This window comes from Protomyctophum parallelum (assembly GCF_964188405.1).
Source record: "Protomyctophum parallelum genome assembly, chromosome: 19".
NCBI lineage: Eukaryota > Metazoa > Chordata > Actinopteri > Myctophiformes > Myctophidae > Protomyctophum > Protomyctophum parallelum.
The window spans coordinates 6,555,808-6,571,789 of NC_139717.1; the positions used below are offsets into that span (position 1 = coordinate 6,555,808).

Consider the following 15,982-nt stretch of genomic DNA (forward strand, 5'->3'; position numbering starts at 1 on the left):
CCAGGCTATGTAAGTCTGACGTTCCCACACCAGCACACCACTCATCCAGAAATTGTGTTAATGTTTGCGATATGCCACATCAGTTCGTCCTTCAGCCAGGATCCGCCCCGGTTCTGTGCAAACATATTCTTAACTGTGAGATATTATCCCTGCTGACACAGACAGACCTCGTTAATTTAGCAAATTTCTCCCCTAATAAACTCGCTGCAGCTGTCCTCATTCACGTCCATCATTCTTCCTGCTAAAGTGAAAACGTGTGACCGCACAGCGGTACGTTTTGGCACGCTCAGTTGGCAGTGTCAGACACTAGACTAAAACTAGACGGACGACATTGGCTCATTATGGTGTCTATGGGTTTATACTAATTGATGATTTGATGATGTCACCACTACACAGGGCATGGCCAAGGTTGCCTGCGTGTATTTAATGCGTCCCCAATCAAGCAGCAGGTGTTACTGATGGCACACAGAGGCACACTGTTTGTAACTGTGCAACAGGAGCTGTGGTCTGTTTTCTGGACGTTTAATTGTTTATTTATTGTAAGTATTTATTGAATGCTGAGGTGACAGATCGGCTGTGAAAATAAATATTGTTTATTTATGAATTCAACGAACAGTTTGGACTTCAGTTTATCAAAAGCACACGTCCTTTAGAACAGGACTTTGGGCACTACAATGGCGATACGATACCATTCAATGATTTGAAATACTACGATAATACAGTAACTATTTAGCAAATAAGATTTAAATCAATATTTCAATACAGTTATTATATCGTTACACCTCTAGTACTGTAGATACAGTATAGGCAACAAAAGTGAAATAGCTTCATAACTAAGGATGTCCCGATCCCGATACCACAATTTCTGTGTTAGCCGATACCAATACCAAACCGATACCAGAGAATAATATTTATAATAATAATAATAAAAAGAAAATTACTTATTTTATCTTGTGTTGTTTATAGCAGACTCCTCACTCAAATGTGCACTTGCAGTTTGGGGCAACTCCAAATCAAACACCCCACACCGCAAACATTTTATTTACCTGCCATAGTGTCAACCCCTCACCCCTGTGTCGGACCGGTGGTTAGACTGGCATAGTGTCAACCCCTCACCCCTGTGTCGGATCAGTGGTTAGACTGGCATAGTGTCAACCTCTCACCCCTGTGTCGGACCGGTGGTTAGACTGGCATAGTGTCAACCCCTCACCCCTGTGTCGGACCGGTGGTTAGACTGGCATAGTGTCAACCCCTCACCCCTGTGTCGGATCAGTGGTTAGACTGGCATAGTGTCAACCCCTCACCCCTGTGTCGGATCAGTGGTTAGACTGGCATAGTGTCAACCCCTCACCCCTGTGTCGGACCGGTGGTTAGACTGGCATAGTGTCAACCCCTTACCCCTGTGTCGGATCTGTAGTTAGACTGGCATAGTGTCAACCCCTCACCCCTGTGTCGGATCAGTGGTTAGACTGGCATAGTGTCAACCCCTCACCCCTGTGTCGGACCGGTGGTTAGACTGGCATAGTGTCAACCCCTTACCCCTGTGTCGGATCTGTAGTTAGACTGGCATAGTGTCAACCCCTCACCCCTGTGTCGGATCAGTGGTTAGACTGGCATAGTGTCAACCCCTCACCCCTGTGTCGGACCGGTGGTTAGACTGGCATAGTGTCAACCCCTTACCCCTGTGTCGGACCGGTGGTTAGACTGGCATAGTGTCAACCCCTTACCCCTGTGTCGGACCGGTGGTTAGACTGGCATAGTGTCAACCCCTCACCCCTGTGTCGGACCGGTGGTTATATTTACAGATACCGATATGACCCGATTTGACCAAAAAGGGTACAGATACTTTTCCAATACCGATCCAGTATCGGGACATCTCTATTCATAACTGTGTGGATTTGTGAACAACTTGCCGCCGCGTTATTCTGGTCCTCTGGTCATTCTGGTCCTCTGGTCATTCTGGTCCTCTGGTCATTCTGGTCATTCTGGTCCTCTGGTCATTCTGGTCATTCTGGTCATTCTGGTCCTCTGGTCATTCTGGTCCTCTGGTCATTCTGGTCATTCTGGTCATTCTGGTCCTCTGGTCATTCTGGTCCTCTGGTCATTCTGGTCATTCTGGTCCTCTGGTCATTCTGGTCCTCTGGTCATTCTGGTCCTCTGGTCATTCTGGTCCTCTGGTCATTCTGGTCCTCTGGTCATTCTGGTCCTCTGGTCATTCTGGTCATTCTGGTCCTCTGGTCATTCTGGTCCTCTGGTCATTCTGGTCCTCTGGTCATTCTGGTCCTCTGGTCATTCTGGTCCTCTGGTCATTCTGGTCATTCTGGTCCTCTGGTCATTCTGGTCCTCTGGTCATTCTGGTCCTCTGGTCATTCTGGTCCTCTGGTCATTCTGGTCATTCTGGTCCTCTGGTCATTCTGGTCCTCTGGTCATTCTGGTCCTCTGCAGCTGCGTCTGATGTCGGAGTGCAGCGGCAGCATCCAGAGCATCAAGAGGGTGTCGTTGATCCTGGATGACGAGGAGCAGCCGGAGGAACCGGGCCTGACGGGCCTCAACACCACAGACCAACAGTCAGGTACAGAGGGGGGGGTCCCCAGATACATGACAGTTTGGAACCAAATGGACCCTTATGGGTCTGTAACTCTGAGAGTGTACAAATGGAACTAAATGGACCCTTATGGGTCTGTAACTCTGAGAGTGTACAAATGGAACTAAATAGACCCTTATGGGTCTGTAACTCTGAGAGTGTACAAATGGAACCAAATGGACCCTTATGGGTCTGTAACTCTGAGAGTGTACAAATGGAACCAAATGGACCCTTATGGGTCTGTAACTCTGAGAGTGTACAAATGGAACCAAATGGACCCTTATGGGTCTGTAACTCTGAGAGTGTACAAATGGAACCAAATGGACCCTTATGGGTCTGTAACTCTGAGAGTGTACAAATGGAACCAAATGGACCCTTATGGGTCTGTAACTCTGAGAGTGTACAAATGGAACCAAATGGACCCTTATGGGTCTGTAACTCTGAGAGTGTACAAATGGAACCAAATGGACCCTTATGGGTCTGTAACTCTGAGAGTGTACAAATGGAACCAAATGTACCCTGACGGGTCCATTTATTGGTTCCATTTGTACACTCTCATAGTTAAATTAACATTGATTTTACAATATAAATTGGGGGTCCCAGAGATAGAAATGCCATTAAATGGGGGTCCGTAGACTAATGCATGTTAAACTGGGAGGTCCTTGAAATTAAACGGGGTGAGAAACGTTACGTTTACGTTACGCTAGAGGCGTAAAAATGTTCTCTTACACCAGGTGATTCCAGCTGAGAACGAGTATCCCACGTCGGTTCAAACTATTCAATTCATAACGAGGGATTTTAAGTGTGTTTTTTTTATACATAACAGGAGACGTGGAGTATGGTTTTTTGTATACAGGAGACGTGGAGTGTGGTTTTTTCGTATACAGGAGACGTGGAGTGTGGTTTTTTTGTATACAGGAGACGTGGAGTGTGGTTTTTTTGTATACAGGAGACGTGGAGTGTGGTTTTTTTGTATACAGGAGACGTGCCACCAAAATGTGGAACGCCCTACCAACAGTCATTAAGACATGTGAATCCCTTGACTCCTTCAAAGCCGCTCTCAAAGGGCACCTACGGATGGCTGCAATTCGAAACTGGCCTCTGTAAAATCTGAATCCCCCCCCCCCCCCCCCCCCCCATTTTCCCTCACTGTATATTGTATCTTTTCCCTTTTTTGCTTCCCATATGATGAATTCCTGTTCTGTACTTTAGCTACATAGAAATGTCTATTTGTATGTCTCTAAATGTCTGTATGTCTTTAAATGTTTTGATGAATTGAACAATGTGGACCCTGTTGTAAACAAGTGTAATGCTTAATTGGGTCGTCCACTCACAGTTGACAGTCTTTGTATTGAGTTTGTGCTTAAAATGTACTGTAAATTCTACAAACTGTTAATAGATATTTCAATCAATCAATCAATGGAGTCTGGCCCATAAGGGTCCATTTGGTTCCAAATTGACCTGGAGTGTGCACAGATTGAGGCCAGGAGATGTTGTTGTCCTCAACAACAACACTCAAATCAAATCAAATGATCAAAGTGCAGTAACAGCATTCTGAACAGATGAGCTGATTGAGAATTCCAATTCCACAATTAAGTTAATGACCTCATCATAATGCACACTGTATACTGCAAGTCATACAAGAAAATACACAAGACTAGCATGAATGAGCTGAGTGTTTTGTAGCACAAGGAAGGTTCCTGGAAAAAATGGAGTCCCATTGTTTACTATGGAGAAGTGGCCGGCGGAACAAGCTGTGCGCGGAGCGCTATGGGATATGTTTCTACACAAGCCATTACACCGTTTTTAAAGTGGATGTTCATGACAAGCAGCTCAGCGGCTGTTCAAAGGGAACTCTATACATAGGCACTCTAGGCGTATTAGAACGCTGTACGTTGCAGGCATTCAACCTGTTAAGTACAGTACTTGAGTAAATGTACTTACTGTAGTGCACCACTGAGAATAATGTGTATTTTCTCTCTCTCTCTTTCACTCACTCTCTCTCTCTCTCTCTCTCTCTCTCTGTGTGAATGTGCTCTCAGGAGTCATTGAGCGCTGGGAGCTGCTCCAGGCTCGGTCTCGCTCCAGGGGCCACACGCTGCACCGCGGCCCCCAGGAGGAGCCCCAGCTGGTGAACCGTGACCTTGCTGACCTCACCTCCTGGCTGGGCGCTGTGATCCCAGAGCTGGAGAGACTCAAGCACTGTGACCCCGCGACCAGCATCCAAGACATGGAGGCAAGGGTCAAACACATGAAGGTAATGTTAATCTGTGCAGTCTTCATAGCGTGGTGCTTGGAGGGAACCCATAGCACTGGGTGGACATAAAAAGATGTTCTTTGTCATGTTCCTCTGCTGAAGCCTGATCTGAAAGCTACAGGCATCCTTGCAAGCTTTACATTTAAGACTACACAAAGACAGCTTTTTGCAGATTGTTCAACTGTGACAACTGTGACAAAGTGGGGTCCAGGGACCCCCAGGGGTCCTTGAGGGAGTTCCAGCCGGTCCTCATGGTTCCATTAGTACACTCTCAGAGAGTCAATTTTGGAAACATTGCAAAGTGCTGTTGCCACAATCGTTGCCACAATCGCTTCATCATTTTTCTGCAATACAAACGGTTACATTTCTTCGTATTTGTGGCGCCCCCTATGGGTGTGCTACCCAATTACAATGTCACATCGCTATATCGTCTATATTTACTGGTGCTACTCTTTGCAGGAGACCCGGAAGGCGTTCGCGCGGTACAAGTCCACCATGCTGTCTGTCAACATGGCGGCTCGGAGCGCAGGCGGCCCGGAGGAGGACCAGGAGCAGAGGGAGAGCCTGGGGAGCATGAACCAGGCCTGGAGCGGGGCGTGCACGCGCCTGGAGGAGGACCAGGAGCAGAGGGAGAGCCTGGGAAGCATGAACCAGGCCTGGAGCGGGGCGTGCACGCGCCTGGAGGAGTGGGAGAGCGGCCTGAGGAGGACGCTCTGGCGCTGCCGAGTGAGTTGTTCTGCTGAAGGATGTCGTCGTTGTTGTGGAGACATCTTTCTGTTCTTTTCTTTTTTAATTGTTTATTTTATTTGGGGAAAAACTTAAAAAGGTTATCTTTTGAAAAACAAAGCTCAAACACACCACAAACCGAAAAAAATGTTGCTCTTTATTATTTGGGGCAAAACAACATCCAATATAGACTTCACATTTCTTATACAGATCAGACAGATCAGATCCACATGTTTTTTTTTTTTGTGTGAGATCACACAAAGTCTGCTCTCAGTGGGGCGATATGGATTATTATCCAGAGGTTTGTAATTTTTTTCCAATTTGAAAATATCCAGGACTATCCCGTGCCAGTCGTCCATTGTGGGAGGGATTGGGTTTAGACTGTAGAAATGAATGCCAGCACTCACGTTATATCCTTTACTTACTTACTTAGTAAGTTATATATATATATATAGCAGACAACAACAACAACAACAGAATGGACGTTTCGGCCCAGAAGGCCTTCTTCAGCTTAAATCAGAGATACAAGCTCACAGCCAGTCAAGATGCTTTACATTATGCACAGTATAGCATCTCCACAGCTTGTATTGTAGATCTGTTGTTTGTGCTGTTAAAAAAAAAAAGATCACACCTGTGTGAACTTAAGTGAGCGGTGGAACTGTACTGTCATTGTTATACTGTACTGAACTCCTGTACAGACAGACGGTCACAGGTGTTACACTAAAAAAAACTCAGCTTCCCATCATGCACCTGTGCACAGTGTGAAGCTCAACAGCGCCATTTTCTCACCTGCTGTTGGTGACAGACAGACAGCCAGACAAACACACACACAAAGCTACATGCTTTGGCAATGTAAACGTATGTTTTCTCATGCCAATAAAGCCCATTGAATTGAATTGAATTGAATTGGAGACGGTGTGCCCACCGCTCAAAGAAAGTGTAACACGCACGCACGCACGCACACGCACACACACACACACACACACGTTCATTGTTTTGTTATAATTTATGTTATGACTGTATGATTACATGCCCAAAATAGGGATACCACCGGGTTTGAAAGTGGTTAAGCATTAACTCGGGGGCCCTTTATCCCCTCTCACTGCAGGAGTTCCACGAAACGCTGCACTCCCTGCTGCTGTGGCTGGCCCACGCAGAGAGCAGACGAGATGCCCTGGGCCCCCTCCTGGCCCCCCTCCTGGCCCCCCTCCACCACCACCACCACCCAGACACGCCAGACAGCAGCCTGCAACACAAGCACAACACACTCACCGTAAGTGTAGGAGCCATAATGTGACCTATATGCGTTTTGAGTATGTCACGTTAATGGACAGATTGGGCACTGCACTGGTAGTGGTGGTGGGGGGCGTGATCACTGGGGCTGGGCGCTGCCACGCTAATAAATACACAGCGTTTACCTGGCACTAGAGTTGAGGAACTTGGACGGAGAGGGGGTGAGCTGGGAGTCGACATTTTCTGTTGACCGCAACAACGCATCTTAATATCCATGCCGGTAGTATATAATGGTTAGCTGGGAACTGTTGTATCTTACCTGTGCTGCGGAGAAGAATAAATGGTCAAACTGACAGCTTGGAGTGGATCTGAATTCCTTTGCGTGCGCGACGCGTCATACAAGTGTGTCTTATACTCTCATGCTTAGCTCCTCGGCTCACGGCTTTTGAACAGCCTACAGCCGCAACAGCTTCACAAGACACTGAACCCTACATTGCCTCCAATAAGTTAAAGACAAGACACTGAACCCTACATTGCCTCCAATAAGTTAAAGACAAGACACTGAACCCTACATTGCCTCCAATAAGTTAAAGACAAGACACTGAACCCTACATTGCCTCCAATAAGTTAAAGACAAGACACTGAACCCTACATTGCCTCCAATAAGTTACAGACAAGACACTGAACCCTACATTGCCTCCAATAAGTTAAAGACAAGACACTGAACCCTACATTGCCTCCAATAAGTTACAGACAAGACACTGAACCCTACATTGCCTCCAATAAGTTAAAGACAAGACACTGAACCCTACATTGCCTCCAATAAGTTAAAGACAAGACACTGAACCCTACATTGCCTCCAATAAGTTACAGACAAGACACTGAACCCCACATTGCCTCCAATAAGTTACAGACAAGACACTGAACCCCACATTGCCTCCAATAAGTTACAGACAAGACACTGAACCCTACATTGCCTCCAATAAGTTACAGACAAGACACTGAACCCTACATTGCCTCCAATAAGTTAAAGACAAGACACTGAACCCTACATTGCCTCCAATAAGTTACAGACAAGACACTGAACCCTACATTGCCTCCAATGAGTTGGTCGGTGTGAGCTTCGCCACCATTGGTGTGTGAATGTGGGAAGTGAGGACCCTGCAGGCGTCGACTGTTTGCCGCTTCACCTCCCAATGTATGTATGAATGAATGAATGAACCATTGTAAAGCGCTTTGAGCACTTGGAAAAGCGCCATAAAAATGCAATTCATTAAGGGTGCTCTCTCGCTGTCCTTGAGGGGAGAGAGGGGGTTAGAGCAGCTCGCAATTCATGCATTTCATCATCACCACCTGTGTGTGTGTGTGTGTGGTGTGTGTGTGTGTGTGTGTGTGTGTGGTCTCCAGGCTCTACAGACGGAGCTGCAGAGTCGACAGGCGGAGCTGGACTCTCTGCAGGCCCTGTGGTCAGAGCTCCAGCCCGAGGAGGGGACGGAGGACATCGGCGAGGCCAGGGAGAAGCTCCATGTGACGGGGAACAAGATGAAGCTCCTCCGGAGGCAGGTGGCCCAGGACCTCGGGGCCCTCCCACCGTGTCCGGTAATGTGCACCTCAATTTACCTCCCAGAGTGTCCGGTAATGTGCACCTCAATTTACCTCCCACAGTGTCCGGTAATGTGCACCTCAATTTACCTCCCAGAGTGTCCGGTAATGTGCACCTCAATTTACCTCCCACAGTGTCCGGTAATGTGCCCCTCAATTTACCTCCCACAGTGTCCGGTAATGTGCACCTCAATTTACCCCACAGTGTCCGGTAATGTGCACCTCAATTTACCTCCCAGAGTGTCCGGTAATGTGCACCTCAATTTACCCCACAGTGTCCGGTAATGTGCACCTCAATTTACCTCCCAGAGTGTCCGGTAATGTGCACCTCAATTTACCTCCCAGAGTGTCCGGTAATGTGCACCTCAATTTACCTCCCAGAGTGTCCGGTAATGTGCACCTCAATTTACCCCACAGTGTCCGGTAATGTGCACCTCAATTTACCTCCCAGAGTGTCCGGTAATGTGCACCTCAATTTACCTCCCACAGTGTCCGGTAATGTGCCCCTCAATTTACCTCCCACAGTGTCCGGTAATGTGCCCCTCAATTTACCTCCCACAGTGTCCGGTAATGTGCCCCTCAATTTACCTCCCACCGTGTCCGGTAATGTGCACCTCAATTTACCCCACAGTGTCCGGTAATGTGCCCCTCAATTTACCCCACAGTGTCCGGTAATGTGCACCTCAATTTACCCCACAGTGTCCGGTAATGTGCCCCTCAATTTGCCTCCCACAGTGTCCGGTAATGTGCCCCTCAATTTACCTCCCACAGTGTCCGGTAATGTGCCCCTCAATTTACCTCCCACCGTGTCCGGTAATGTGCCCCTCAATTTACCCCACAGTGTCCGGTAATGTGCCCCTCAATTTACCCCACAGTGTCCGGTAATGTGCCCCTCAATTTACCTCCCACAGTGTCCGGTAATGTGCCCCTCAATTTACCCCACAGTGTCCGGTAATGTGCCCCTCAATTTACCTCCCACAGTGTCCGGTAATGTGCCCCTCAATTTACCCCACAGTGCCTTCGGCCTGGTGGAGACAATAAAACATACTCTCTCCCCATGCCTTCGGCCTGGTGGAGACAACTAAACATACTCTCTCCCCATGCCTTCAGCCTGGTGGAGACAACTAAACATACTCTCTCCCCATGCCTTCGGCCTGGTGGAGACAGTAAAACATACTCTCTCCCCATGCCTTCGGCCTGGTGGAGACAACAAAACATACTCTCTCCCCATGCCTTCGGCCTGGTGGAGACAATAAAACATACTCTCTCCCCATGCCTTCGGCCTGGTGGAGACAATAAAACATACTCTCTCCCCATGCCTTCAGCCTGGTGGCGACAACTAAACATACTCTCTCCCCATGCCTTCGGCCTGGTGGAGACAACTAAACATACTCTCTCCCCATGCCTTCAGCCTGGTGGCGACAACTAAACATACTCTCTCCCCATGCCTTCGGCCTGGTGGAGACAACTAAACATACTCTCTCCCCATGCCTTCAGCCTGGTGGAGACAACTAAACATACTCTCTCCCCATGCCTTCGGCCTGGTGGAGACAGTAAAACATACTCTCTCCCCATGCCTTCGGCCTGGTGGAGACAACAAAACATACTCTCTCCCCATGCCTTCGGCCTGGTGGAGACAATAAAACATACTCTCTCCCCATGCCTTATGCCTGGTGGAGACAATAAAACATACTCTCTCCCCATGCCTTCGGCCTGGTGGAGACAATAAAACATACTCTCTCCCCATGCCTTCGGCCTGGTGGAGACAATAAAACATACTCTCTCCCCATGCCTTCGGCCTGGTGGAGACAATAAAACATACTCTCTCCCCGTGCCTTCGGCCTGGTGGAGACAATAAAACATACTCTCTCCCCGTGCCTTCGGCCTGGTGGAGACAATAAAACATACTCTCTCCCCATGCCTTCGGCCTGGTGGAGACAGTAAAACATACTCTCTCCCCGTGCCTTCGGCCTGGTGGAGACGATACATCCCAGTAATATTGAACTAAACCGGTGACTGTTCCGTCTCCGATACAGGACTACGAGACGTCGTCTCCTTCTGCACCCGAAGGAGACGAGCAGGCCCACGTTCCCCCTGCAGCCTCTCCCCAGCAGGACGCACATTCAACCAAAGGCCATAACTCTCAAAGGTATTTCATGGTAGTAGTATAATGGGGCTATATTATAGTATATTATATTATAGTAGTATAATGGGGCTATATTATAGTATATTATATTATAGTAGTATAATGGGGCTATATTATAGTATATTATATTATAGTAGTATAATGGGGCTATATTATAGTATATTATATTATAGTAGTATAATGGGGCTATATTATAGTATATTATATTATAGTAGTATAATGGGGCTATATATATGCACACAGAATAACTCTTCCTACTTCCGGGGCCCTTCCCCACTTCCTAAACAGGTGTTAACAATGATACTAATTAAGGCTCTGTTCCATTTAGTGCACAATAGTGGTTGTCAAACTTTTTTTTAATTTCAAGGGCCCCCATAACTCTGAGAGTGTACAAATGGAACCAAATGTACATTTTGGTTCCATTTGTACACTCAGAGTTACACGTCACTCCCTACGGGCTCATTTGGAACCAACTCAAGGACTTTGAGACCCAGTGTTTCCAGTGAGCCAACTATATGCACATTAGAAAAGCAGTTCTTGATGCCAAAGGCATCAAGAACTGCCAGCCAGCAAACTGTTGGCTCTGGGAACCAACACACGGACATCGATCACGAGGACGCCCCACGCTAACATATGCGTGGACGTACTCAAGAGCGATGCAGGAGTGCAGAGTACCAACGAACTGGCCGGATGTATGGAGAGAATCGGGATGACTGGAAACGACGATGGAGGGCTCGTCTGAGGACGACCTAGAGAGCAGCACCCTGACTCTGTTTGACCAGAATGGAACAGTAGCCTTCATTATTATCATTGGTAACACCTGTGAACGAAGTAGGGAAGGGGGCACAAGTTCTTTCCAAAATGGCAAAATGGTGTGCATAGAGCCCATTAAAGAGGAACTAAACAAGGAACAGTAGAACCGGCTCCTACTTGGCCTCACCCCCGTACCCACCTCACCCCTGCCCACTTTGACAGGCTGGGATGGCTTAGGGTCGACGACAGAGTACAGCATCTTGCAATGGGTCTGGTCCACAAGATTCGATACACCACCAAGATACCCATGTACCTGTCTAAATACTTCCTTAATGTAAACGAAGTCCACACCCACAACACCAGAGGGAGTGCAACAAACCATGTACAACGCAGATTCGGCACAAACAAGGGACTAAATTATTTTCGCTCCTATGCCACCAAAATGTGGAACGCCCTACCAACAGTCATTAAGACATGTGAATCCCTTGACTCCTTCAAAACCGCTCTCAAAGGGCACCTACGGATGGCTGCAATTCGAAACTGGCCTCTGTAAAATCTGAATCCCCCCCACCCCACCCCCCCCCCCCATTTCCCCTCACTGTATAATGTATATTTTCCCTTTTTTGCTTCCTATATGATGAATTCCTGTTCTGTTCTTTAGCTACATAGAAATGTCTATTTGTATGTCTCTAAATGTTTTGATGAATTGAACAATGTGGACCCTGTTGTAAACAAGTGTAATGCTTAATTGGGTCGTCCACTCACAGTTAACAGTCTTTGTATTGAGTTTGTGCTTAAAATGTACTGTAAATTCTACAAACTGTTAATAAATATTTCAATCAATCAAAACCACTTTAACCCTTATCGTTTTGACCGTGTCCAGGGAGAGTAGGAGGGCTCCATCCCCACCTCGCTCCTTCTTCCAGCGGGTGCTCCGTGCTGCCTTCCCCCTCCACCTCCTGCTGCTGCTGCTGCTGCTGTTGGTGTGCCTGGTGCCGCTCCCCGACAGCGAGCCTGGCTGCACGCTGGCCAACAACTTCAAACGCTCCTTCTACCCCATGCTGCGCTACACCAACGGCCCGCCGCCCACATGAGGCTCCCACACGCACACACGCACCTTAAGGCCTATTCATAGTCTGGATTTTCGGTGGTAAGGTGAGTAGGTAGGTGACCACCGCTCCGGTGGTGAGCTGACCACCGGAGCTGAAATAACGTTGAGCGGTGGTGAGTAAAAACAGAGAGAAGGGCTGGAGCGGTGGCGGTGGTTTGCTCTTCACCGCGGCTCAGTGACGTCATGTTGTAGTTCGGTGGTCACCTCACCACAGAAAATCCAGACTATGTATGAGCCTTTCGAGTATATATTAATAGAGCGGCGCAGTCCCTCCCCCTTTCAGAACAACGAACGGCCCAGGAAATGAAATGCAATGCATTCTGACCATAGGACTTTCTTTAAGTATTTATTTAAAGACGGTTACGCCGCGGACAAAGCCAACTCGGATCGTGACAAATCATGACAATGAACACAATGTTTTGGGAAACGAAACAAATAGTGTTGTCTCCTGCCTTTATTTTCTTCTTTCTAATGATTTGATCGGCCCAAAACATTGTGTTCATTGTCATGATTTGTCACGATCCGAGTTGGCTTTGTCCGCGGCGTAACCGTCTTTAAATAAATCCTATGGTCAGAATGCATTGCATTTCATTTCCTGGGCCGTTCGTTGTTCTGAAAGGGGGAGGGACTGCGCCGCTCTACAGAGATGTCACAGAGAGGAAACCCTGAGCCCAAATGGACATAGTGGCCGAATTTGGTATTGCAGCTTGAGCCAGCGCTGGGCCGCTGACTATCAATTGTGCACGACTGCACGTACGTTCATGTTATTGGGGCTATGACACGTGACCGCTATGTTTCATACGTCGTGAACGTGCGCAATGATAGTCAACGGCCAGCGCGCTCATGTGTTTGGGGGCAATGCATCCTAGAATGCACTCTGTTCCTACCCAGAAGGAGGAGAAATCCGGTGACGTCTCTATTAATATATATTCTACACACACACACACACACACACACACACACACACACACACACACACACACACACACACACTGTACCTGTACTTTCACATGAAAGAGACACAAGCTCAGTTGCGCAGGATTCCTGATCGTAGACTATAAAATCCTCAGTGTTCTTTTCACTGAGTGTGTAAAACAAATGCAACTAAACGACACACATCTCTAAAAGAGATCTGCCTGGTTCTGTTTGTAAAGCACATAGTTAAATTAGCACAGAGGGTTTTATAGTGTATTAGGTATTCCTTCCCACATATCAGATTGATTCATCACTCTGCAACAAAGAAAAAGGCGCTGCTACTGTCCAAAAATATATCTTATTTTGAAAGATTTGTGTTCTCTGGAGATGGTATTTCTTCCATGAACAAAGCCATAAGAATGTTATTTGCCATTTGATGGATCCTAATGTAAACTTAATGTAAACCACGTTATGTAATGTAAAAACATAGGATATTTATTTGCATAAAATCTAGACGTAAATAAGACTTTTCGGTTGCTACGGTAGCATGAGCCAGGTACAGTATTCATAGCGCCCCTGTTTGATTCAACTCTAGCACTCAGGGTTATCAAAATATTATCCAAGTCAACCATCTTTTTTTCTTTTATCCTCTTTTATCAATCAATGTATCCTTTTATTCTATTATCTTTAAATTATGCTTCTGAAATGAGATGATTGATCGTTAGAGATGCACAACATTATCAGACATCATTGTCCTACTGGTGCATACCGTGAATACCGTGTTATTTTTCACGTTATTTCTACTGGTGCACGGAGGGTTCTGTGATGAATACCGTGTTATTTCACGTTATTCCTACTGGTGCACGGAGGGTTCTGTGATGAATACCGTGTTATTTCACGTTATTCCTACTGGTGCACGGAGGGTTCTGTGATGAATACCGTGTTATTTCACGTTATTCCTACTGGTGCACGGAGGGTTTTGTGATGAATACCGTGTTATTTCACGTTATTCCTACTGGTTCATGGAGGGTTCTGTGATGAATACCGTGTTATTTCACGTTATTCCTACTGGTGCACGGAGGGTTTTGTGATGAATACCGTGTTATTTCACGTTATTTCTACTGGTGCACGGAGGGTTCTGTGATGAATACCGTGTTATTTCACGTTATTTCTACTGGTGCACGGAGGGTTTTGTGATGAATACCGTGTTATTTCACGTTATTCCTACTGGTGCATGGAGGGTTCTGTGATGAATACCGTGTTATTTCACGTTATTTCTACTGGTGCACGGAGGGTTCTGTGATGAATACCGTGTTATTTCACGTTATTTCTACTGGTGCACGGAGGGTTTTGTGATGAATACCGTGTTATTTCACGTTATTCCTACTGGTGCACGGAGGGTTCTGTGATGAATACCGTGTTATTTCACGTTATTTCTACTGGTGCACGGAGGGTTCTGTGATGAATACCGTGTTATTTCACGTTATTTCTACTGGTGCATGGAGGGTTCTGTGATGAATACCGTGTTATTTCACGTTATTTCTACTGGTGCACGGAGGGTTCTGTGATGAATACCGTGTTATTTCACGTTATTCCTACTGGTGCACGGAGGGTTCTGTGATGAATACCGTGTTATTTCACGTTATTTCTACTGGTGCACGGAGGGTTCTGTGATGAATACCGTGTTATTTCACGTTATTCCTACTGGTGCATACCGTGAATACCGTGTTATTTCACGTTATTCCTACTGGTGCATACCGTGAATACCGTGTTATTTCACGTTATTCCTACTGGTGCATACCGTGAATACCGTGTTATTTCACGTTATTTCTACTGGTGCACGGAGGGTTCTGTGATGAATACCGTGTTATTTCACGTTATTCCTACTGGTGCACGGAGGGTTTTGTGATGAATACCGTGTTATTTCACGTTATCAATCAGGCCTACTTTCACACATGAGGAGCTGGTTTCGTGTTGGAAAATAGGCAGATATAAACGTCAGCCCTGACAAGCCTTTCACGTTGACGTCCAGATGAACTAACATTTCCACATGGCTCCCAGACTAGTGCACTGAACAGGACTTTATAGTCCACAATTTATACATTTATATGTACAGAATGTAATAATGTTCATACTTATTTATGAAATCAAAGGCAAATCAAACATGTTTATACCCATTTTCTGGCAATAAACACCGTTTGCCTTACCCAATCTGCTGTGGTCATTATTTTCACTTTCGGTCTGATTTTTTTTATTTTTATATATTTGCTACAAACTTGCAAGTTTATAACTTATTTTTTATTTACCTAATTCTGATGATGGTTCAAGTCTGGGCACACACCAATACTGTGTACTGTACTGCATATGGTGTTATCATGAGCTGCAATCTGTAATATCATTTTAACCCATTCTGAACGGGCACCCATTTTGGTGTTAGCATCACGTTATGCTTTATCTATTTAAAAATAGCAGATCTACAAGCTCATATCGCGCCACCGAGTGGCGCGATACGAGCTTGTAGGTCTGCTATTTTTGAAAAAAATCGAAGAACGACTGACATTTTTTTAATCTGATCTCAGGTCAGAATGGGTTCATCAGACCAGTGTGTGTCCGGCGGAAACCTCGTATGAATCTGATCTCAGGTCAGAATGGGTT

At 46.4% G+C, this 15,982-nt stretch overlaps 1 protein-coding gene across 1 annotated transcript in view; it reads left to right on the forward strand.

The window, feature by feature from the left end:
• The window catches only part of LOC310876423 (nesprin-2-like), a 203,790-nt gene extending 188,266 nt beyond the window's left edge, over positions 1 to 15,524 (forward strand). The window contains exons 94-100 of the mRNA XM_083789954.1: positions 2,446 to 2,572; positions 4,627 to 4,841; positions 5,301 to 5,567; positions 6,676 to 6,840; positions 8,208 to 8,399; positions 10,439 to 10,551; positions 12,185 to 15,524. Coding sequence (XP_083646080.1) covers positions 2,446 to 2,572; positions 4,627 to 4,841; positions 5,301 to 5,567; positions 6,676 to 6,840; positions 8,208 to 8,399; positions 10,439 to 10,551; positions 12,185 to 12,395 — 1,290 coding nt within the window. The 3' untranslated portion in view covers positions 12,396 to 15,524. The remainder of the gene's footprint in view (positions 1 to 2,445; positions 2,573 to 4,626; positions 4,842 to 5,300; positions 5,568 to 6,675; positions 6,841 to 8,207; positions 8,400 to 10,438; positions 10,552 to 12,184) is intronic.
• The last annotated feature ends 458 nt before the right edge of the window (positions 15,525 to 15,982 follow it).